At 55.4% G+C, this 24834-nt stretch overlaps 1 protein-coding gene across 4 annotated transcripts in view; it reads left to right on the top strand.

Annotated features, from left to right (window-relative positions):
• The window catches only part of AKNA (AT-hook transcription factor), a 55239-nt gene extending 31697 nt beyond the window's left edge, over positions 1-23542 (top strand). For all 4 annotated transcript variants that reach the window (XM_042964649.1, XM_042964647.1, XM_042964648.1 and 1 more), the window contains 15 exons: positions 1838-1965; positions 2467-2674; positions 4458-4612; positions 4706-4900; positions 5727-5976; positions 6961-7067; positions 7743-7954; positions 9942-10098; positions 13348-13524; positions 14085-14200; positions 14839-14985; positions 16211-16306; positions 17645-17761; positions 18038-18236; positions 22989-23542. In XM_042964649.1, coding sequence (XP_042820583.1) covers positions 1838-1965; positions 2467-2674; positions 4458-4612; positions 4706-4900; positions 5727-5976; positions 6961-7067; positions 7743-7954; positions 9942-10098; positions 13348-13524; positions 14085-14200; positions 14839-14985; positions 16211-16306; positions 17645-17761; positions 18038-18236; positions 22989-23253 — 2529 coding nt within the window. In that variant the 3' untranslated portion in view covers positions 23254-23542. The remainder of the gene's footprint in view (positions 1-1837; positions 1966-2466; positions 2675-4457; positions 4613-4705; positions 4901-5726; positions 5977-6960; positions 7068-7742; positions 7955-9941; positions 10099-13347; positions 13525-14084; positions 14201-14838; positions 14986-16210; positions 16307-17644; positions 17762-18037; positions 18237-22988) is intronic.
• Positions 23543-24834: the final 1292 nt, after the last annotated feature.

Genomic DNA, 24834 nt, shown 5'->3' with positions numbered 1-24834 from the left:
AAGCGGTGGTGGTGGTGTGCCAGAGGCACTGTGGCACGCCTTCGATGCACATGATTGCGTTTTATCATAGAACGCCAGTAAGGTGGTTACAGTCATCGCCCGCATTTAACTGGAATGGAGCGGGGGAAGCCGAGACAGGCGACTTGAAGGCCACGCGGCTGGTAGGCAGCGGAGCCCAGACCCAGGTCTGTCTGATTCCCGAGTCCGCGGTGGTAATCCCTGGCCTGCACCGCCTCCCACCCATCTGGCTCCCTCTCAGCCACCAGAAGAGACTTGCCCTTTCAAAAATTTTCTTTTCTTGTAAAAGTGATTGCCCAGTATCTGAAAACCAAGGGGGAAAGGGGAGGGGAGCCCTAATCTAACCATTATGGGCTTATTTCCTCTTGGATTTTGGTGTTTCTGGACAACTATAGTCGTATATAAAATCGAGGTTTCTGCTGCATCAGCAGGACCCCGGGAAAGGAGCAGGTAGAGCTCTGAAAGCTGGGAGCGTGGGGTCAATGAAGGGGCTGTGAGCGGGGCCGTGGGCAGCGTCAGGGGATGCGACAAGGAACAGGGCAGCCTGGGGACCGGCAGCTGCCCACAGCTCTTCCCTGCCAGGTCTCTCTCCTCCCGCCCTTTGACCTCTTACAGATGCCTCCCACTAGGCAAGACCCCCCTGGGAAGCCAGCAGGTGTGGAGCCCCGCTGATGCTGGAGGCACAGAGCAGGGTGGGGAGGGGAGCTGAAGAGGGGTGGAGAGGGGCAAATACAACACACCTGGTTTGTACAAAATGCTATATTTTTACTACGTCATTACTGTGTTACTAATTACTATGTTATCATATAGGCATCATCCATTTTCCAATTGCAAAATATGTGATGTGTGTTGTATTATCTCACTGAGTGCATGAGCAAGGACCTTGAAAAACGGAACGCTTCTTTTTCTTCCCCTCTGTCGTACTTCCCCCACATCTAGGAGGTCAAGAGCTGTTGGAAGATCAAGCCTGCCCGGGGACTAGATTCTAGGTTGTCCTTGAACTCAGTCTGCTGTCAGCATAGAATGAATGGGATGGGGATGATCACAAGCCAGGGGAAATGACCCTTCTTCCTGAGTTTTAGCCATCTGTTAGCTGTCACCACCTTTGCTGTGGACGCTTAACATCACTGTTAGGCCCACGAGCTCTGGAGCTGGAGGACCCGGGTTCAAATCCTGCCTACAACTTGCTCCCTCACTGTGTGACCTTCACCAACTTAAATAACCTTCTGTGGCTCAGTTTCTCCTCTTTAAATGAAGGTGATAAACTACCCCTGTCCTTAGGACTATGTTGGAAATTCGGTGACTAATGCCAACTGCTTTAGCGTAGAACCTCAGTGCTCAGTAAATTTTAGCTGTTGTTAGCAGCAGTGTGATAGTGATGGTCATCTATCATGACAGTCCATAAGCACTTGGGAAAAGAGTGACTACTGTTCCCAGATCCACAGTTTGGAAAATAAGAATGAGGATCCGTGGTCGCTCAAGTACTGGGCCCACAGGGGGACGTAGTGATGGCGTATTTGGCCTGCAACCATCATGGAACATTGGGGTATGTGTAGGTCTATCTAGGAAACACTAGTGCTCTCTGGAGCCGGTGCCGAGGCTCTAAGCCGTGCCTCGGCCTTGCCAGTCTGATGGCAGAGAGCTAGACGGGGGCAGGCAGGTTTTAGGGAGTCCTCACCCCAGCCTTCTAGGGACTTAGGGGCCCAGAGGATGGGTCTCCTGCCCCACCCCACCGTGAGCTACCTCATCCACTGTATCTGCAAGGACAGAGCCCACGGGGGCTGCACACTCAGGTCCTCCTGGCCTGGTCTGGTTTCAGGGCTTCCAGCGGCTAAAGGCCGCCCACGCGGCCCTGGAGGAGGAGTACCTGAAGGCCTGCAGGGAGCAACAGCCGGCCCAGCAGCTGGCCGGCCCCCAGGGGACGCCCGGCAAATTTGATCCAGGCAGGTACGTGCTGGGGAGGGAGGCCTCTGGTTCCCTCAGTCACCGGGAGGGGCACACTTTGTCCTCATAATTCATGTGCTACAGGAACAGGGAGAAATCCTACCCCAATTAGCAGCATAGAAGCTGCTATGCTATGCATAGAAGCATAGCAGCCTTCACCTGAAGGCTGAAGTGTGTGTCCTTTTGGACTCATTGCCATGAGACGTGACCTTGGAGATGAGACCTGAAACTGCTCATCAGAGAGCAGAGAAGTGAGGCCAGAGGGGAAGGCATTTACTCCAGGCCCCACAGCCTGTTGGTCGCAGAGGGGGGCTCAGGCAAAGGCCACCTGTTCCCAGTGGAGTCCCCTTTCACCTTGTTTTTCCGAGTTCTCCACGTAATCCAAACTGGGACATTAACTGGACCGTCCATGGGCATTCTCTGGAAGTTCCGCTCAGAAGCACGGCCTCCCAGACCTGCCTGCTGTGGCTGCTGTAACAGGTGCAGGTGCTGATGTCTCCCCAGAGTGCTAGAGGAGGAGATATTCCAGCTGGGTATTCGCCTGGAAGAGCTGAAGGACCGCATGGACCACACCCAGCCTGAGCCTGAGCGAGCCGGGTCAGACTCCACTCCAGACAGCCCCCCAGCCACGCCTTCTCCACGCCAGCCAGTGCACCTGCCTTCTCCTTCGGGACAAGCCCCCACACCCGCCACCCAGACCCTCTGCCCTCAGGTACCTCTTTGCCCAGCCATACCGGACCTTTCCTTCCTTCTCTTCTTCATTAATCGACTTCTTCACTACATACTTGTGAAGTAGGCACCATATGCCAGCACCCGAGACACGTGGTGGGAATTCAGTGGGAAACCGACCAACAAAAATAGGTGGGGGGTGCCTGGGTGGCTCAGCTGGTTAAGCATCCGACTCTGGATTTTGGCTCAGGTCATGATCTCATGGTTCGTGAAATCGGGCCCTATGTTGGGTTCATGAGATCAAGCCCTATGTCGGGCTCTGCACTGACAGTGTGGAACCTGCTTGGAATTCTCTCTCTCTCTCTCTCTCTCTCTCTCTCTCTCTGTCCAAATAAATAGATAAACTTAAAAAAAAGTAGGTGGTTTTAATACTCATGGAGTTGCTTGTCTTGTTGAACTAATTCTATTTTGCTCAGGGGTCTGAAGGAGAATTACGGGGCTCTAGGAGACGAACAGGGCAACATGACTGAGTTTAGAGGCCCCGAGAAACTTTCCTTGAGTAAGAAAAGTTTTAATGAGATCTGAGGATGAGTGGGAATTACTACACGCAGAAGAGCAGAAGCCATGCACCAGGGGAAACAGCCGGTGCAAAGGCCCTGTGGTTAGAGTATGGAAGGTGAGGGGGCAATTGTCAGAGCTGTGGCTGGAGAGGAAGGCGGGGGCTCCATGATGTAGGGGCTAGTGGGTCACATCAAGGGTTTGGCCTTAAACTCTTCTGGGTTTTCAGCAGGGGGTATTAAAAGAGGATCGGCAGGTAGGTGGGAGAAGGGAAGGGCAGATAGAGAGATGTGCGTGGACCTGAGACAGGTGTAGAAGGCACATTTGCCTGGCCTTGCAGTGGTGGTGAGAGGAAGGGGAATGGGGGTGGCCTCCAGCGTCCTGCTTGTAGCACTAGATGGAGTTGGGGACTGTGCACAGGTCAGGAGACCCTAGACAAGGGCCTTGCACAGAAAGGACTTTGTAGAAGTCTCTCTAGCCCAAATCACAGCCCCAAGAGAGACGATCACAGTTTGCTTTGCATAATTGAGCAGAGTGAGTGGATAGCGGTCACATAGCGGCCACACAGGTGACAGTAGTGGGGTCTTCTGTGCCTTGCTCCCTGTGCTGCGAAGGCATGTCTATTAGGGACTGGAGCAGGAGAAAGGACCAGCATGGTAGGTGAGGCGGGGGCCGACGGAGGGCTGGGCGCTGGTAAGATAGCCATGACGACGGAGGTCTTGGTGGCCCAGTGATGTAGGGGAAACTCTCACACTGTGGAAAGCCCCCCCAGGTGCTACCTCACGCGCTCACGGGTGCAAACCCAAGTGCGTCATCTTGAGGGGCTCCCGTGCTCCCACAATGAAGGTGTTTTGGGGGCTGGGTGTCCATACCCAGCAGGAGCAGGTCAGGAGAGGTGCCTCTGGCAGGAAATCTGGCTTCAAGTCTCTGCTCTGCCCCTCGCTTCTGTTGTAAGTCTGGGCAAGTCATCTGAGCCTCGGTTTCCTGTCTGTAAAATGGGTTGTAAAAGCCGTAGGTACTGGAGGGACTATTGTGCAGTCGTGCCTGTTCAGTGTCTGGCATGTGGCAGGTGTTCCGTTCATGGCAGCAAGTATCGAAGGTCGCGCGATCAGTCCCTGCGTTCTGCATGCGCAGGAAAGGGTGATAGAGTCAGCGAGTCTATCCTGTTAAGTCCTCAGTGCCCCGCATGAGCCTGGTGAAAGGTAGGTCCCTAGGAAGTGGTGTTTGGCTACCTGCTGAATCTCTGCCCCTCCGCCTTTCTGGCCCAGCCTCACGCCGCCAGCATCGGCCCCTGCCCATCGCATATGAACGTGGAGCTGAGCACCGCCAGCAGTGAGACGGAGGACGGGCCGCTGGGCCTCCCGGCCCCACCCAGGCATAAGGAGCTGCCGGTGGAGCAGGATTTCCACGGCCTCCTGGAGCGGTGAGTAGCAGGGGTGAGGCCGGGGTGTCCGGCCCAGTGACTGGATCTTGGCTGGCCCTGCCGGGCAGAGTCATGCTCCTCTGTGTTCCTCAGGTACCTCAGCGTGAAGACCGTCCCAGAAGCCATGAAGCCGGAGGAGGGCGAGGACGAGGATGAGGACAAGGACGGGCAAGGGCATTCGGTAGAAGTTGACGGACCAGCTCCACCTCCAAGAAAATCAGAGGCCACCGGGATGCCCGTAAGGCAGCTCCCAGCACCGGCTGAAAGAAGTCACAGGACCCCCCTCAAGTATGTCACTGAGCCTCCCCTACCTGTCCCCAGACCAGCTCTGAAACCACAGGGGTGGTGATTATCCTACTGAGCTCGACGGCTCGTTACAGCTTAGAAGTGGCTTTCCTGGCCTGTGACCCACGTCTCTCCCCAGTGTGGACTATACACTGTGGATAGCACCGGAAGGGATTTGGGGTGGGGCCGGACATGGTTTTTGGCAGGCCAGATGCAGCGTGAGATAATGTCACTGTCCTCTTCAGCCTCAGACCTTCCAAGTCCCTCCAGGAGAAAGTTCCCGTGCCATTATGTCTTCACTGCCTCTCCTGATCCTCCTTTAAAAAGAACAAGCGAGCAGACCTCAGGCCCAGAGCCTTTAGCAGACAAGAGGATCTGCCTAGAATGTAACAATAATGTGTTCTTGGGTCTTGTGTCTATTTCCAAAGTTAGTTTCTATTTGTAACACAGAATACTGACTGCTCTTCCATTTATAATGATGACATGAGCCTTTTGAGTAGATTGAAGTTAATGAAATGGCTGAAATGGGGAAGATAGTGTGCAGATTCCTGACGCCTGGGAAATGATAGCTCGTTTGTTTCCGCACTATTTCTGCTGTAGTGCATTGGGTAGGTTTTGCGGGCCCTCCCCATTTTATATAGGAGAAAAGTGAAGTTCAGAGAGGGGAGGAATCTTGCCCGAGGCCACACAGCTCAACGGTGACAAAACACAGGGTGGGCAGCCAGGGGTGTCTGACCCCAGAGCTTGCGCCCAGACTGCTTGGCTCCCAGGACAGGGCTGCCCAGCCCATGCCAGGGCTCAGACGTGCTTTGCCCCTCCCCGCTGCCAGGGAGACTGTGGAGCAGATGGTGTCTGTAAAGCCAGCAGGCTTCCATGCATCCGTGGCCAGAGATGGCTACCTCCAGGACCTGGACAAAGTCGAGGCAGCTCCTCCTCCGGGCCCCAGCAGGCCACCTCACCCTCGGGGCACCAAGCCTTTGGCATCCCACCAGAGCAGTCTGACCAGCTTAGAGGGAAGCGGCCTCTCTGAGCACCTTCCACAGAAGTCTCTGCGTCAAGCTGGTGGGCCCCACCTAGAGGTAAGCATCTGTGCATGGAGCGTGGATCTCCTGGGGATTTCTGCCCCCGGGCCTTTGCTCACACCCTTCCAGAATGCCTGCTGTTCCCAATCTCTACCAGGCACAATTCTGCCCCAACATTCAGGGCTTATGCCCGGTGCTGCCTCTCTGCTGTAGCTCCCCGTACCCCTGCCCCCCTGCCAGGACCTCTTGTCCTCTGAAAGCTTATGGCCCATTGTCTGTATTTCTTTGAGCCTGCTTAGCACAGATGGGGGGATAGTCCTTGATTCCATGGCCTGTTTGTGACATTAGAGTAGCAATTTTTAAACTGTTGCAGGAGTCACAGATCACTATGGAAATGTGACTTATGCAATGGAGCCTCCCCTAGAATAATGCATATATATGCATGTGGACACACACACACACACACACACACCTGTAGTCCTGATGAGCCTGTAGTAAGCAATCTGCACTAGACCACGAACTCATTGAGGGCAGGCACCTGGGTCGCCTGTTTGTGTTCTTTGCACCTTTCATTAGACCCACTGTTGAGGAGGTGTGCACATTTGATGAATTTTATTTTCCCGATTCATTGGGCCCGGGCTTTTCTGCCATCAGACAGGACCATGGCATTCCAGGCCCAAGCTGGAAGACATGTGGAAAATGTGAATCCCATCCCCACAGTGAGACGGCTTTCTCCCTCTCCTCCCCTCCTTCCTCAGCTCCAGAAATCTGCTACAGTGTCTCTCCCCAGGGCCTCCCCAACTCCTCAGGGAAGCAGGACTTGTTCAGGGTCCTCCCGGGACATGGAGAGTCCCTGCTGTTGGCCTGGTGCTGTTCCCGAGTGCCTGAGGACTCTCACACCGCAGGCCTGGCCGCCAGGAGCTGGGCCAGCCTCCAGGCCTGTGAGCTTCTGGAATGTGAGGTCCAGGCCAGGATCGGGAAGACCTTTCCAGTGTGCCTTAGGCACACTCCTCAGACTTAAAGGGACACTGCCTCTTTCAGGAGCCCTGGATGGCATCCCCGGAGACAGACAGTGGTTTCGTGGGCTCAGAAACCAGTAGAGTGTCGCCCCTCACCCAAACGCCAGAGCACCGGTTCTCCCACATCAGGTACTCCGGGACCCCGCCTTCCCCATCGGCTTTGTGTGCAGAGGGGTAACCTGGGAATAAGTGCCGTGAGCCTAGAACAGGGGCTGATGACCCGGGCATTCTCAGAGCCCTCACCTCATCCCCCACTCAACCAACCAGCGACAGACTGGGGAATAAGTATCTGTTAAGCAAACGAATGACTGAATGGTAAATGAAGATCTACGGAGTGGGTAGCGGGAGGGGAGCAGAAGACAAGGGTAAAGGGCAATCAGGGCGACTCCCTGAGAAGAGACTGGGCTAGAACCCCAAAGCAGGGGTGGAGGAGGGCACTCGGTGAGGGGTGGAGCGATGAGCCACCATGTAGAGCAATAGCCTCCAAAGCTGGGGGTAGTCCCCCCCCCCACCACCTCCAGGAGGCCTGCCTTGCTCCCTGTGGCTACATGGGAAGAAAGGATTAGAAATTCCGTTTCTCTGTATATTTTCTAAAAATTAAATTGAGCTTTATAATTTTGCCCCTGCGGGTAGGCAGGTGGACGGCTCGATACACAAATGCACGTGTAACGGGGGCACATCCTCAGAAACGCCGTACTGCCCCGGGTGCCAAGTCCCAGAGGTCAGGAGCTCATTGGCTTAGAACGTGGAGGGGCTCGGAGGCCAGGGCGATCTCAACATGTCTCTCCCGCCACGGTCCCTCAGCACTGCAGGAATATTGGCCCAGCCCTTCACTGCATCTGAGCCCCGGGACGCAGTTTCCCATCCCCAGACCAGGGGCCCTCCAGTCCCCAGAAGATCCGTGGAGCCCAGCACACCCAGGAGCCGAGCCCAGAGGCGACCCTCCGGCCGGGACAGTCCTCTGCGGCAGAGGGCACCCAGTTTCCGCCGAGAGCGGGCACTGGTGGCCGAGATGGGTGAGTGGGTGTATCTCTGTTGGCCAGAACCTGGGAGTAGCCGGATGGCACCTATTGAAAAATCAAAGCAACGAAAACCTTGTGTTACATTACCTTTTTTTTTTTTTTCGTTTATTTATTTTTGAGACCGAGAGAGAGACAGAGCATGAATGGGGGAGGGTCAGAGAGAGAGGGAGACACAGAATCCGAAACAGGCTCCAGGCTCTGAGCTGTCAGCACAGAGCCCAACGTGGGGCTCGAAGCCACGGACCGTGAGGTCATGACCTGAGCTGAAGTCGGACGCTTAACCGACTGAGCCACCCAGGCGCCCCTACATTACGTTTTAGGATACAAAATATCATGCGGGTTCACTGTGGGAAAATTTGCAACTACAGATAGGGTAGACAGAAGGGAAGAGAGAAAAAAATATGCCCCGAACCATCACTACTACATTTTGGCGTCAAACCTGTGAATTGTTTTCTATACCAATGTGTACATGTTTATTCAGATGCACTTAAAGCAAACATGGGATCATATTATATGTGAGCGCTTCATAACTCTTTTTCCCCCCCAAGCGCTGTCATGAACACTTCCCACGTCTATGCATTCTGTGATTTCACTTTTTTACCTTTAAAAAATGCATGTGAACTTTTTAGTGAAATAAACATACAGGAAAGAACGTAAATTGATGGATTTCCCACAAAATGAACACAGACCAAGAAACTCAGCACGATCAGGACCTCAGACGCTCTCCTAAGCTCCTTCCAGTCATTCCCACCCTCTCAAAGTGACCCCTGCACTGGCTTCTACACCTCAGACTGGCTTTGTCTCTTTCCAAGTCTTATCATTTAAAACTTGGAAAGTTAAACCTTAATTAAAAGTTCAGTTAGTTATGGATTCACATGTTGTAGTGATATATAATCCAGGGAGATCCTATGTACCCTTCAGCCAGTTTCCCCCAATGAGAACATCCTGCAAAGCCATGGTGCAGATTAATGGCATGTCGCCCCTTAATGGACACCTCACGTCCGCTGCCTTCTGAACTCCTGATGGTCTCTCAGGTGGCCGCCGTCGCCCTGATTTTGTCATTCTAAGAACATTCTATAAATGGGATCATATGTATGCACTTGGAATTGGCTTCTTCACTCCCTATATCTCTGGCAATTCATCTGGGTTGTTCCCTGTATTGACAGTCTGTTCCTTTCTGTATTATTGAGTAGGGTTCCGAGGGCACCTTGGTTTGTTTGTTTTTTTAATTTTTTTTTTTAACGTTTATTTATTTTTGAGACAGAGAGAGACAGAGCATGAACAGGGGAGGGGCAGAGAAAGAGGGAGACACAGAATCTGAAACGGGTTCCAGGCTCTGAGCTGTCAGCACAGAGCCCGACGCGGGGCTCGAACTCACGGACCGTGAGATCATGACCTGAGCTGAAGTCGGACGCTTAACCGACTGAGCCACCCAGGCGCCCCTCGGGGGCACCTTGTTTTTAACGTGTGGGCCAGGTCAGTGGTTTTTAACCCGTGGCTACCCATCCCTTTGAAAGGCTAAAGTTTTGAACACTCTCCCCAGAAAAATGCACAGAGGCAAAGCCGTGACGATAATCTTAGTGGGAGGTGGGGGGCTCTGGAGCCAGTCCCAGAACGTGGTGATGCGCGGCCGAGGCTGGGCGGGGTGGGGGGGTGGTGTCCATGTGAAGGAGCAATGAGCTCTTCACGGGGGAGGTGCCTGCAGACTCCGACGCGGTGCTGAAATGGTGGATGGGGGGCGGTTGGGGGGGGGGGGAATCTAGGTAGGAACAGCTCTGCAGGCCCAGCTTTGCACCGCCAAGCTCCCAGCAAGAACCACATCTTCTGGCTCTGAGGTCAGTGGGCCAGTGACCTCTTTGAGAACTTCAATTATGACCTCAGCCGGCACTGCCTCTGTGCCCGTATCCTTCTGCTCCCGGACATGCGCACTGCAGGGATCCTCTCCAGGCGAACTCACCTTGGTCTCTCTCTGCCTCCTTAGCGGTGCCTGGCTCAGAGTCGGAGGGGCGACAGCCGATTTCTGAGCAGCTCACCCGCAGCACGACAATCCGCCCACCCCCGACCTCGGCTTCTGCCACTCTGCCCCGTGGACCGGCGGAGAGCACCCACACCCTCCTCCTCACCAGGACAGGGCGAGAGTAAGTCGGGCCATCACAGAGACGGGAGAGCGATGCCCGAGGGAGGCGGGGGCTAGCTCAGCCATCGCATCCAGTGGTGGCTGTGCTGGGGCCCGATGGACCCCAGTGGCCTGTTTCTGGGCTCAGGGCCACTCCGTGGGGCCTCACGGATGTGGACTTTGAGGATACTTGTCCAGCCAGTGGGGAACGACCGGGAGGCTTACCTTTTTGGTGCTGAGACCTCACTCCCCACCCCCCAGCATTTCTCTCCCAAGACAGGTCTGCGCTTCCCAGGGATGTATTTTCAGCAGTGGACGCTTTCATTGTATGAACAGTTGCTCTGTTCATACAATTGTTCAATGAACAGTTGCTCTGCTAAGAAAGTTGTTCCTTGCTTGGTTGAACAGAAATGGGAAAGTAGCCCGTGAGCCCTCTTCCCTCTCCTTTGAGTTGCTTTTGGCCAGTAATCAATCACATGCCTTTGTCGGGTTGGGGTATCTGTCCCCACGTGCACAGGAAAGGCTGCTTTGCAGGAATGCATCAGGGGCCTCCTGGCCTGTGCCATCACGGGACTGTCACTATGTGCAAAGGCGGGTCCGGGGCTGGTACTCAGCTTCCAGGCCTGACTTAGTGTGTGTACTCCTGCTGTCTCCGGTGACACCAGCATAGGAATTCCAGGCTTACTTGTCAATGATATGCTAGGTCCTGGTAACACAATAGTGGACAAGACCATCCTTGGCCTGGTAAGGCTCACCGTCTTGTAGGATGAATGAAGAAGCCGATGGTCACACTCCCCAGTAGGAGTACAGTGGTGGCAGAGGCTCCAAGGACTGTGGGAACACAGAGAAGGGACATCTGGCCCAGTGAGAAGCTTCAGGGAGGGCTTCTGGGAAGTGGTATCTCAGCTGAGACTTGAAGGAAGAGAGACGGAACAGTGTTCCCAGCAGGGAAAACAGCAGGTGCAAAGGCCTGGAGGTGAGAGAGCTCCCGTCACCTTTGCAGGGCCAAAGGTTCGTTTCAGCTGGATCCCGAGGTGTGAATGTGGCGGTGGGGGTTGAGCAGTGGAGAGGTAGACCAGGGGACACAGGGTTCGAGGTCTTGGAGGGCCTCGAACACCATAGTTAGACATCTGGATGCTGGCTCTGCTCAGAGAAATGATTCACTGAAGATTCGTGAATGCATACAGACACAGCTGAGGGCGGATGAAGGGGAGTTTAAACAGGGGAGTACTGGGGCGCCTGGGTGGCGCAGTCGGTTAAGCGTCCGACTTCAGCCAGGTCACGATCTCGCGGTCCGTGAGTTCGAGCCCCGCGTCAGGCTCTGGGCTGATGGCTCGGAGCCTGGAGCCTGTTTCCGATTCTGTGTCTCCCTCTCTCTCTGCCCCTCCCCCGTTCATGCTCTGTCTCTCTCTGTCCCAAAAATAAATAAAAAACGTTGAAAAAAAAAATTTTAAACAGGGGAGTACTGAGGTCGGGTTCACATTTTAGAAAGAGCTCTCTGGCCACTAGCAGGGTGAGAACAAGGCGAGGCAGGAAGACTGCCAGGAGGGCTGCCTCACCCAGGACAGACAGGATGGGGCCAGTCGGAGGGAAGGGGGGGTACATTGGAGAAGAGACTCACAGGACCTGGGTCTGGGCATTGGGCCCACAGGACCCGGGAGCTGGTTAACTTTTGGGGGGTGTTCAGGGAGGGAGAAGGGTCTCGAATGACTCAGACTTCTGGCCGGCCAGCCAGTTGGATGCTGATACAGAGATGGGGAACTTGGGAGGGGAAACGTTTGCGGGAAAAGATGGGCTTTTTGAGTGCCAGCTGGCCCTCAGCCACTAAAAACTTAAGTCAGGAAGACTGAGATCGTGATGGAAGCAGAGAGGACAAGAGACACCCAAGTGGGTTTTCCAAGTCTCAGGCCCTCACTCGGCCGCCTTCGGCCTGGGACACGGAGGCGGTGTTGCCTCCCAGTTGTGCACGCGGGGGTTAACTGGTGACGCGAGCTCCCGCCGTCCTGCCGACAGCATGCTCACGCTTTGCCTTGGAGACCCTAACAAACGTCTCCCGGGGGGGTTGCCGGGAGACCCGGCTGCCCTGGACGCACACGGTGCCGGGGCGTAACCAGAGAGGTCTCCGCTCCCTCTGGCACACTCCGAGAGCTGGATGTGGCGTCCAGAGACATTCACCCACAAGTCCGGGCCACCAAGCGAGAAGTCACCCTGAGGGGAGCCCCGCCCAGGAGTAGATGAAGAGCCTGCACCAGCCTGGGCCATGCCGAGCCCAGACTCTGACGCCCCGTGTGTAGGGGGTTCGTGTATGGGGTTGTCGGGGTTGTGGGGGAGGATCGTTGCTGTAATGCCAGCGACACGATGCCGTGATGCTTCAGAATGAGACTCTGGACATTCAGGGGCTGGATGGAGAGCAATGCAGACAGGACTTACTCCATAGAAGCTGGGGGCTCATTGAGATACCTCGCCTGTAAGAGGCTGGGCTATATTTGGGGGCTCCCCAGGGATGACAAGCAGCCTTGCAGGTAGGGCCCTGCCCTTGGAGCCTGCTCATAGGCGGTGATAGGAAGCACCGTGATGTCCCCTTGTCCTCTCTGCTTGCACACACCTTCACTCTGCCCCCTCTTGGGGCCTTGAGTCCAGTTCAGGAACATTCCGCGAGCATCTGTGAGGTGTGAGGTTCTCAGGGATTGTGAGGGGGGGAGGCCTGCCCACTGTCTGGTTGGGGAGACAGACAGACAAGCATCCTCTGCTACTGCAGAAGGACAGGGCTTGGACCACGTAGAAAATGTTTAGGGGGAGCCAGGAAGGATGGGCTGAATAATAAGGGAGGGGAAGAAACCAGACCTGGACTGTCAGTTTACCATTTCTAGAGACAGAGGTAGAAGAAGGGGGCGCAGCCCAAGGGGGTCAGAATTCAGATTTTAAAGTGGACCTTCAGCTCGTGCCCTTTTTATTCTGCGTCTTCCACCCCACAGTGAGTGTCCGGTGTTCAGAACAGCTACTCAGAGACCCTGCCTGTTAGGCAAGATAACCCTCAAAGTTCTGCTCTGTGCACCCAACGTGCAGGGCTACGAACTCAGAGGTGTCGAGATGGGCAGCAAGAAAAGTGGACACACAAGGAAGTTCCAGAATCCGCGGGCAGCAGAGTTGGGTCCGTGCCTGGCGCAAAGGGACGAGACCTGGGCATCCAGGCGGCGCTGTGCGTGCGGGTGGCTGGGGCCCCGCACCTTGCACATCCGCTCTTTGTTTCTGTCCCCTCCCCCCACCCCAGCCAGGCCATCCGAGAGCTACAAGAGGAAGTGTCTCTGCTCCGCCTGAGGCTGGAGGACAGCCTGCATCAGCCACCCCAGGGCAGCCTGGTGTGCCCGGCCTCCACCTTCAACCGCCCCGCCCGGGCCCGGGCCCGGCCAACGGATTCCTCAGCCGCCTGGGGCTCCCACTATGGCAGGTGGGTGACCCCAGAACGCCTGCCCTTGTGCCCCAGTGGTGTGGCAGACTTGGCTGCCCCTGGGTATCTCCAGACGTGTGAACTCACACCCCTCTCCGACTCTTACACCTTTTTCCTATGTAACATTTGATGCATAAAATAATAGCTACTGCGTAACCTGAACTCATCACCCAAGTGAAGAGCTAAATATTCCCAGGATGTCCGCCCGCTCACCCCTTAGCGATTCACTTAGGATGACTTCTAAAATCAGCTGGGTGTTTCCAAGTGTTTCTATGGGAGGACACCGCGGTTCAGGTTTTTACGGACATCGTCTCACTAATCCTTCCCATAACCCTCTGAGGTAATTGCTGTCATTATCCCCACTTGACAGATGGGGAAACTGAGGGTCAGGGAGGCTCAGAGCCGCTTTCTGGGGGTCTGACTCCCAGAGTCTTTGGTTTTGACTTTCCTGCTTTCCTCCTCTGCTATAAGCCTTTCCCTGGGTTGGCTTTCTTGCCGACCATCTTTAAGGGCCACATCAACCTCCTCCAGTGACATCATCTGTGTCTCCTCTTTGCTAGCAAATCCACAGAGAGACTGTCTGGTGAGCCTGCAGGTGCAGAGCAAGCTGACCCCGCAGGAAGGCGGCGAGCCAGGTCTTCCTCGGTGCCTCGGGAGGTGCCTCAGCTGTCCCTGAGTAAGTGACCACCTGCCCGCCCTGACTGCTGGAGCCTGCAGATTTCTGGGTTAGCTCAGTGGCCAGGGACCAACGCCACAGCCTGGGAAGAAACTTGGAGGAGGTTTTGTGCGTCCGTTTTGGCGCGGCAGGGCCCTGAAGACCGCTTCCAGTGTCGGCCACTGTATGTCACGCGCCTACGACGTGCCAGGGTCTCTGTCAGGGCGTCGTGTGTATCTGACGTCAGTCTTCACCGCAAGGTGGGTCACATTACCCGCACTCTGCAGGTATAGACACCAAAGCCCGAAAGTGCAAGGAGAATCGCCTGGAGGAGGAGGAGAAGGGCTCAGCCCACCTCACCCCTTCCCAGCCAGGTGACCTTGGTCAGGTTGTTTACCTGCTCTGTGTGGTTAGAGGGACAGCTAATTGTGCAGCAGTAATAGGACCGGCCTCCTGGGATGGCCGCGAGGGTGCGCGTACCGCGGACGCGGCCGGTCTAGACCAGCGCTTAGCACGAGGTCAGGTTTCCATCTGTGTCGGCTGATATTACCAAGGATTAAAACCCACGCTCCGCCCCAGAGCCTGAACTTCTCATCCGCCCACTCCCTAAGCCGTGTGGGCCCCCCACCCCCTTTGACGCTCCTCTTTTTCCACCTCAGGTTCCGGATCCGAGCCCACCTCCCCCCAGCTGTTCTCTGAGAAGAGCCGGACCTCTGAGGACAGTGCGCAGGCAGCTCGGGATGGAATGAAAAGAGCGGGCGGCACCAAGAGGCCAGACAGGGTCACCTTCCGGGGCCAGTACACAGGTGGGCCGGGGGGTGGCCCAGCCCCCAGGGAGGACTCCTCTGTCATGACGCCTTCCCCATTTCACCATGGGCTGTTGACGTCATTTTCGGCCAATTCCGTGATACGGGAGGCACCAGGGCGTACCGCCTCTCTGAACCTTGGCGTGTTCGTTTGTTCGTTCGTTCATCCAGCAGTTTCTGATGCCTCCCCTGCGTGAGAGCCCACGCTTGCTTCTGGGGAAGGCCCGTTAGCCGGTCAGTCATAAAGAGGTTTATGAAACACCCGCTGTTTGCAGAGTGGGTGCCAAATCCGTTACCCTTGGCCTACCCTCAGCTCTGATCCTCCAGGGTGCCACAGGGTCCCATGAACTAGGCGCCCAGCACACAGTAGGCCTTCAGATGGCACATAGTAGGATTTCAGGGTGCTTCGCATTAAAACAGATGCGGATATGGCTCCAACTTTCATGAATCCGACCGCATAGCAGACAGTAACAAGGAGTTATAGTAAGCATGTAAATTATACTAAGTAAATTATAGACGTGGCTCTCATCCCTACCACCCTGGGAGGGAGGGCAGTTAACCTCGGATCCGTATGGCTGAGTGCAGGAGACAAGGCGGGAAATGAGAGATACGTGCCTACCCCGATGGAGCAGACAGAGCCGAGCAGTTAGACGTGGGAGCGGCCGCCGGTCCGTGGAGGGGTGGGGGCGCGGCCCAAGGCAACACACACAGAATAGGAAGTGGAACCCCTGCGCGGCACAGGGGAGAAAAAAGATAAGCAGTCAGGCAACATTCTGAACTTCCCATTTGAGACTCCGGGAAGGACAAAGCGGGAGAGGACAGGTCTAGGTGAAGACCCGAGCATCTGTCCACCTTTCTGATGACCTTGAACACGTTACACCTGCCAGGTGCCCGCAGGGCACCTCATGGACACGGCCCCACTCAGTCCTTCCAATAAGCCTATGAAGTCCTTGTGTGACTGTCCCCATCTCACAGCCTCTCGGAGCACGGGGAGAACACAGCCGACCCTATGCCCAGGCCATTCCAGTCCCACCCAGCAAACGGGGATCTGGGGGAGTAGTGTCTTTGTCACTGCTCATCATGCTTCCTGGCGGCCTGCCTGCCGGTCTAAATGAGCTTGGGTTTGTTGATTGCTTCTGGATGTCAGCAGGAGGAGACAGGTAGTCCCCAATCCTCCCCAGTTCTCCAAACATGCAAAGAGCTGACTGTCTGGTTTCTTCCCTAGGCCAGGAGTACCACGTTCCCACCCCCAAGACTGTCCCAAGAGGCGGTGGCACAATCTCCTGTCCCCACTGCCGACCTGCTAGGACCCAGGACTCAGGTGAGGGGTGGTACCTGGAGAGGTGCTCAGTGCACAGAGGCTGCGGCTTGTCCCTGTAGGAGAGGGTGCAGGACGTGGGCCTGCCCGAGCTCGGTGGCGGGTCAAGGTACGACAAGGGAGGGTTTGGGGGGATTTCTCAGCCTTCCCAGGGGGTCCTGCTTTCACACCTGTTGCGCCAGGTACTGCTGCCTGAAGCCATCCTTGACTATGACATGGGTTAACACTGGGCATGGCTTAAGTTCCTGATAAGAGGGGTGGGGCCAGGTGGTGATGATTATGTCCCATCTCCCCTCCATCTGCCTTCCCCTCTGCCTCCTTCCACCGCACCCGACAGGGAAGAGTCGTGGGGACAGCAGTGGCCAGAGAATATGGATACTGGGTTCTAGTCCCAGTTTTGCTACTGACTTGCTGTGTGATCTTAGGCAAGTTCCTTAACTTCTCTGAGCCTCAGACTTCACAACTGTAATGAAAGGATTGGAGATGGTCCCTAAAGCCCTTTCAAGCAATGATGATGATAACAATGGGGCTGTCATTGATTAAACCCCCACTATAAACAGCGCATCATGCTAAGGGTTTTACAAACATTAATCTTCACAACCCTATGAAATGGGTTTTGCCATTTTATTATTATTTACAGGTGAGGAAACTGAGGCTCAGAGAGGTTAAAAAACTTGCCCAAGAGCACACAGCTCACTAGTGGTAGAGCCAGGATTTGAACCCAGGACTTTGTGGCTCCAGAACCCTGGCTCTTCACCATTATGTTTCTTTGCCTTTGCTCAAGTCTCAACAGCCATCTCTATTTGTTCATTCATTCATTCATTCATTCATTCATTCAGCACCTGCCCATACTGGGCCCTGGGCCCTGTCCCCAAGGAGCTCGCAGCTAAGCAATGACGAAACAGTGATCTGAGCACAGGGTGGGGCTGGGGAGCCTATAACTCAGCCAGGGGGGTGAGAGGACTTCCAGGTGAGGTGTTGAGGATGTGCGTGGGAAGAGGACCAGGTTGTCCACTCCTCTCCTGCTCCCTTAGGCCTCTACTGACCCCCTGGTGCCTGAGGGGCCATCGTGGGCCACTCCCACATGGAGAATGGGCCTCAGTGTGGAGGAATGAATATAGGCTCAGGGGCTGCATTCGGGAGAGCGCGGGCTTGGGCTCAGACAGAGCACCGCCGATTTCCTACTCTGACACTTTGGCATATCATTCAACCTTTTGGAGCCTCAGTTTTCCAGTCTGTAAAATGGGGGAGTGATGGCTTGTTGGCAGAAGTCTGCTTGGGGGCTCCAGGCCCGTTGATCCAGACGTAATCCTCTCCTGACCCCTCTTCCTCCTCTTGTAGGTGGTACTGTCACCAGGGACCCACTGGGACCGGTTCTCACTGATACCCTGCGATGTCCCCTGTGTGGTCAAGTCGGGACCCCCCCAAAGACGGATGGCCCAGACTCAGCCACCTCTGGTAGGGACAGATGCTCACTCTCTTCTCCCAGCCAGACACCCAGCTCTCCTTTTTGGGAGTTCGGGGGCCCCAGAGGGTGTTTAGGTCGGGCGGCTGCTCTCCCAGTCTGGGGCAGAGCAAACCAGGCAGAGGATTTGTTTCCCGAAGCGAGGCACTGCCAGCATGGCCAGCCCAGTGTCCAGCTCTAACAGGGCAGAGGTGGGTGGCCCCCTGTTCTGCCTGTTCTAGAGCTTTCCAGGCAATCAGACTGACATCTCTGGCGCCCCCCCCTTGCAGGGACAGAAAGCGCCACCCCAAGGAGGAATGCACACTCACGCTCAGCCTCCAGCCCCCCACGACGGAGCAAGCAGGCAGGGTCGCCGGCCCAGCCGCCCCCCGGACTGTGGTATCTGCCTGCCATGCCCCCAGCACCGGCCCCTCCCGCCTTTGCCTACGTCTCCTCGGTGCCCATCGTGCCTTACCCGTCGGCCGCTGTGTAAGAACCTCCCTTTCCCACCTTCCCAGCCTCTGTTTAACTGGCTTCCCAATTCGTGTTCACATCTGTGTCCGGCTGCTGAGAACCCGGGCATCGCTCACTCCTGTGTTTCACCCCAGTGTATAATGTGCAGAACAAGCAGAACACTCGTGCAGCCACTCAACAAACCCTGAATGCTCCCTGCACACCAGGGAGAGTGCTTGGCCTGGGCGGGGACGGGGTGCCCAGCAGTAGAGCCTGACAGAGGGCCCTGCCCCCTAGGAGCTCACAGGGAAAGCTCATGGGAGTCTAGCTCTAGAACCCTAACCCTTCCCCATTTCCTGTGGGTCTTTCCAGCAAGTAAGTAATGCACACCCACTGCTTGTCAATAGCCTTTATTTTTTTTTTAGGTTTATTTACTCATTTTGAGGGGGCTACAGGGAGGAGCAGAGAGAGAAGGAGAGAGAGAGAACTGCAGGGCTCAAACTCGCAAATTGGGAGATCAGGACCCGAGCCAAAATTCAGAGTTGGATGTTCAACCGCCTGAGCCACCCAGGTGCCCCATGCTTTACTTTTCAGAACAGTTTTATTTTTTTCAACGTTTTTTTTTTTTTTTTTTTTTTTTTTATTTTTGGGACAGAGAGAGACAGAGCATGAACAGGGGAGGGGCAGAGAGAGAGGGAGACAAAGAATCGGAAACAGGCTCCAGGCTCCGAGCCATCAGCCCAGAGCCTGATGCGGGGCTCGAACTCACAGACCGCGAGATCGTGACCTGGCTGAAGTCGGAGGCTTAACCGACTGCGCCACCCAGGCGCCCCTTCAGAACAGTTTTAGATGCAGAGAGGAATGGAGCAGACAGTAAAGAGAGTTCTCATATAACCCCACCCACACATGCACACGCACACACACACACACACACACACACACACAGTTTCCCCCGTCACTAACATCTTACTTGAACGTGATACTTTTGCACAGTTAGTGAACCAATATTAATACATTATTATTAACTGAAGCCCATAGATTATTTGGGTGTCTTCAGTTTTTTTATAGGTTTATTTTTATGTTTGAGAGGGAGCGCAGGTGGGGAAGGGGCAGAGGGGGACAGAGGATCTAAAGCGGGTTCCATGCTGACAGCAACAAGCCCGATGTGAGGCTCAAACTCATGAACCATGAGATCATGACCTGGGCCAAAGTCGGTCACTCAGTTGACTGAGCCACCCAAGTGCCCCATGGGTTTCTTCAGTGTTTACCTGAAGGTCTTTTTCTGGTCTGGGATCCCGTCCAGAATGCCACGTACACTCAGTCGTCATGCATCCTTAGGCCCCTCTTGGCTCTTGGCTGTGCTTGTTTCTCAGACTTGCCTTGTTCTATTTGGATATGGCCTCTGCCAAGAGAGAAAATACACGGCAGTTGAGGCAGAAGTGGTTCCGCGTTTAGAGTCCAAGCTCTGCTAGATCTCCGTCTGCCACCTACTGGCGCCGTGGCCTTGGTAAAGCTACTTCCTCTCTGAGCCTCCATTTTCCCATCTGTTAAATGGGGTAATAGTCTCGACCACGTACAGTTAGCTGTGTGAGGGTGAAGTGAGGCACGTGGCCAGACGCACGTGAGACGTTTGTGGAATTTGTCGTGGAGGGCAGCGTTGCCGTCACCGTGGGGAGTGCCACTGCACGGCACGGTCGTTGGCAAAGAAGAAAGATGCATAAAGGTGGCTTCCACAGGACAGGATTGTGCAGGAGGAGGAAAACCCTGGACCCTGAAATTAGGAGACTTGTCTTCTTGTCCTGACTGTCACTGGCTAGTTCCGTGCCTCAGGGTCCCTCGGTATAAAACGAGTCGGGCGGGAGCCTCCTTCAGTGGCACGGCATCAGCATCCTGTGTCGTGCGCAGCAAGAGGCCAGGGTCGCTGTGGGGGCTGGCGCTCGGCGGGAGCAGAGGTGTAGGGTGCCGCCCAGCCCCCGCCCCCATAAAGACTCTGGCCTACGCGATGCTTTCTTGCCGCCTACAGCTGACTCCAGGAGTATTCTGCTCCGTTGGCTATGCGAGGATGCTCAGGCCTGCGGCAGGAGATGCCTGCCTATGCCCCGACTCCCTGGGCAGGAGAGGTTTCTCCTGGAATCGGCTGGCCCAGGATGAAACTCTGGGTGCCTCTCCGCTTCGGAGGCTGTCCCATATCCTTCCAGACTCAGACCTGTGGGCAGACCTAACCAGGTGGCTGTGTCCAGGCCTGGACAGGTCATAGGGAAGGAGAAAAGCCCTGAGCTGTAGTGCCCGACAGACCTGGCCGGCGGTAGCCTACAACCTTAGCTGGGTCACTTTGCTCCTCTGTGCCTCAGTGCTTTCCTCTGTGAAACGGGTTGTGGTAAGGATTACATGAACTAATACACGGAAAGCCCGCAATACATAGAAGTTGGCCAGGAAGCATAGCATTTCAAATGCTGCTAGAGTTTGGGCTGATGATGCCCTCAAGTTTCTCCATCTGCCATCAGCAGGACTGAGCATGCTCAATGACAGGGTGCCCTTTAGAAAGTTTATGGGGCTGTGCTGCCACCTGCTGGCCAAGTGCCTTATAGCCCTGCGCCAAAGGCTTTCTAGCCAGGAAGGTTTTTTGGTTTTTTGGGGGGGCCAAAACAAAGGTGGGGGACAGTTGCAGCTTCTGCCTTAGAGGGTGTTTGGGATGTGACTTTCGGGCCAAGCTAGCTGGTCATCAAATTATTAAACGGTAGGGGTGTGTGTAAACCCAGTAATTACACCTGATAGTCCCCGGGGGAAGGAATTGGATTCAAGAAGCCTATTGGTTCGGTTCAGATGATATGTACTGGCATCTCCTGGGTGCTAATTAGTTCCGGGTGTGAGTCCAGCACTGCCCCTTCCAGCGCTCTGACTCTGAGCTGACAGGTACACAAGCACTTAGAGTGGCCAGGCAGCGTCCAGAGCTTTCGACCTGAATTTTCCTATCAGATCTCTCCCGGGAGGTGGCTAAAGGTGGCTCTTTTAGGTGGGGGAACAGAGCCCCTGGAAGGGGAATCCGCACAGAATGGCTGGGATTTGGGGGCAGGCTTCCTGCCTCACCTGGCTTCTCTGAACTTCTCTTTGCTCGTCCGTAACATAAGCATAGCGGTACCCACCGAACAAGTAAGATACATGCTGGTCAAGAAAACGTGTATCTCCGAGCCCGGCACACGGTACCCAGCATGCAATGCCAGCTCGGGGCTAGGTGCCACCAGACGGTTTTCCAAAGTGGTGGTGCCATTTTATGTCCCCACCAGCAGCTTATGAGGCTTCTGATTTCTCCGCCTCCTGGCCAGCATCTGTCCTTTTGACTTGAGTCATCCGGTGGTGGCCAAGCACCTGACGTGGCATCTCACATGGTTTTTATTTGCGTTTCCCTGGTGGCTAATGACGCTGAGCATATTTTCGTGTGCTTATGCGTCTGTGTGTCTTCTTCGGAGAGATATGTGTTCTGGTCCTAGCAGAGCCCTTTTCTCCTGCACGCTGTACGATAATGTGGGTCCGAAGAAGTGGAAGGTCAGGAAGGGGGCCAGAGTTTACAGTGTGTCAAGCAAGACGCCAGTGACAGACTCTGGCCAACTCCTCCTCTACTTGTCCCTGCTGCATTTGGGCAAAACCTTTCTCTGTCTCCCTGTCTCCTCCACACGCTTGATTCCACAACACAGGGGCCACCCCCTCTTCCCGCCCGTCGCCGGACTGGGGAGCCTGGCTGCATGCTGCGCTCACTACCTGGAGAAATCTGTGCTCTGTCACCTGGCTCCCAGCACTTTACGCGACGCCCCACGTTCCTGCAGGGCCAGGCTGGGAAGGACACGTTTCCACCTGCTCCCTGGATGAGTGGAACAAGACCCTCCGCCTCCTACAGAACCCTAATTATTATCACGCATCTCTGCTGCTCCACGCTTGGCAAATGGGACCACACGTTACCTCTCTGATGAAGGGGGTTTGCTACAGAGCCTGGGGGTGATCCTAGTCTCCCTGGGATCTGGCTCTGAGATGAGAAGCCCCAAGAAGGCAGTGGGGTCCATGTTACTCATTCACCAGTGTAACCCCAGGGCTGGCACATACTGTAAGATCAATAAACACGAAGTGAATAGGTAGATCGAACTAACCATTTTTTTTTTAAGTTTATTTTGCGAGAGAGCAAGAGAGAAAGAGAGCGAGTGTGAGTGGGGGAGGGGTAGAGAGAGAGGGAGAGAGAATCCCAAGCAGGCTCCACGCTGTCAGCACAGAGCCCGATGTCGGGCTCCATCCCACGACTGGGAGATCGAGACCTGAGCTGAGATCGAGAGTCGGTTGGTTGCTTAACTGACTGAGCCACCCAGGCACCCCTGCACCATTTTTTTTAAGTATTCATTTCTTTCTGAGAGAGAGAGAGAGATTGGGGGAGGGACAGAGAGAGAGGGAGACAGGATCCGAAGCGAGCTCTGTGCTGACAGCAGCGAGCCCGACTCGTGGCTCGAACTCACAAACCGTGAGGTCATGACTTGAGCCGAAGTCGGGACGCTTAACCGGCTGAGCCACCCAGGCGCCCCCTGAACCAACCATTTTCGAGACGCTGTTCCGGGTCGGGCACTCCCGTTTATCATCCTTCATCCCTCAAAGTAGGTGTTTATTGTTCCCATTTGAGAGGTGAAGACTGAGACCCAGAGAGCAGGGGCCGTGGGCCCAGCTGGGGGGCCTGGCACGGGGTTGACTCCGAACCCGGTGCTCTGCCCGGCCCTGTCCGTGGTTAACGAACGCCGGGCCCTCTCTCCTCAGGTACTATGCGCCTCCGGGACCTACCTCAGCTTCCTCGCCCCAGCCAGCCGCCGCCGAGTGGCCCCCCACTGCCTCCTCCCGGCCGGCGCGGGGGCACCGGCACTCCATCCAGCTGGACCTGGAGGACCTGGAGGAGCTCAACAAGGCCCTGAATCGAGCCGTCCAGGCTGCCGAGAGCATCCGCTGCACCACCAAGCACATGAGCCGCTCCCTGTCAGCCGACCTGCGCCAGGCCCGCAGCCTCAGGGGCTCCTGCCTCTTCTGACTTCACCCTGGAGACTCAGACACAGATGGGGGGCAGGTGGGCCGGCGGCCTGCTGCTGTCCCCCAGGGCGGGAGTCGGCTGGAGCCACTCCCGAGGGCCCCGGCGACCCCTCCCCAGAGGCCTCCTGGCCCTGGGGTGTTGGCCTGGGTATGAAGAGAAGGAACTCCGGGGGGACCGGCCCCTGAAGGAAGTGCTGAGACCGAGGCCACCTTCTGCCCAGGGGCAGCCTCGGGGAGTCTCCTGGTCCTGCACTGCCCGCCTCTGGCTAATAATATGTATTTTATATACAGATGGACAATTTTTTTTTTTTTTTTTTTACTGTGTTTTCCTGGTCTTAGATTCAACCTACCAGGCCAGATGAGAAGGGATAGGGCCAGAGTCTCTGGTGCAAACCTGTCTCCTCACCGGTGACCAGCCCCTCCAGCGTAGGCGTTTCTGGGAAGGACACAGCCGTGCACTTTCCTCCTGGTGACTGGGGATCAGTAGGGCACTTTGACACCATCGAAACGTTAAGACGGCAGGCCCCCAGGATAACATGCGCCCAGCTTCTCTGGAGAGGACTTTCCCGTGGGCCTGCTGGGAAGGGGACACCCCCAGGGAGGGCCCAGGAAGCTGTCCATCTTGGTCCCTCTCTGTACCTCATCCCCTGAGCCCCAGCTCTGTCCCTGGGATCCCTGTGGAACTGGGCTAGTGGCCAAGCTGCCTGCCAGGCCCTGGTCTGCGGCCGGGAGGCCAGCCCGTCTCTGGCTCCCTACCTTGTAGCAGAGTGCGTACCTCAGCTTTTCTGGAATGTGTATGCATCAGTGATATTTGTATATTTGAGGCATTTAAAAATCTATTTTCGTTATGAGGGCAAATGAAGAAGAATGAATATTGATCTTTGAAAAAAAAAAAAGAAAGGAAAAAAAAACATTCCCGAAGCTGCCCACATCTGTGGTGTGTGTCGTCAACTTGTGGTTTCTTTTTTTTTTTTTTTTTAACGTTTATTTATTTTTGAGACAGAGAGAGACAGAGCATGAACGGGGGAGGGTCAGAGAGAGAGGGAGACACAGAATCTGAAGCAGGCTCCAGGCTCTGAGCTGTCAGCACAGAGCCTGACGTGGGGCTTGAACCCACGAACCATGAGATCACGACCTGAGCCGAAGCCAGAAGCTTGACCGATTGAGCCGCCCAGGTGCCCCAAGATACCGATGCTTGAGCTAAATATTCAGCACGGGGCACTCATGGTTCACACACCACCCCATGTGCCTCCTCCGTTGATGAGAGACTGAGGTCCCGGCGGGCTATCTGCCTGGCCTTGCAATGTCTGACTCTAAAATCCGTTTTCTTTACTGTTCTTTTCTTCCTAACCTCCATAAGATTTTCTCCCCAACGCCTGCTATGTCTTCCCATGGCTTTCTCGTCAGCCCCCCTCACTTTCCACACACTCCTCCCTGCCCACCAGGCCCTGTTTCTACTTCATTTTTCAGCTGACCCTTCTCAGTGCACTTGAAAATGGCAGTTAGCCGAGAAGGGAAGATTTCCTGTAGGTTCTGAGCCTCTGAGCCTACCCTGTCCTGGATGCCAAGAGGCTGCTCCGGG

The sequence above is a fragment of the Panthera tigris genome, chromosome D4 (assembly GCF_018350195.1).
Source record: "Panthera tigris isolate Pti1 chromosome D4, P.tigris_Pti1_mat1.1, whole genome shotgun sequence".
In the NCBI taxonomy this organism is placed as follows: Eukaryota; Metazoa; Chordata; class Mammalia; order Carnivora; family Felidae; genus Panthera; species Panthera tigris.
This window is presented reverse-complemented; position numbering and strand designations above follow the sequence as displayed.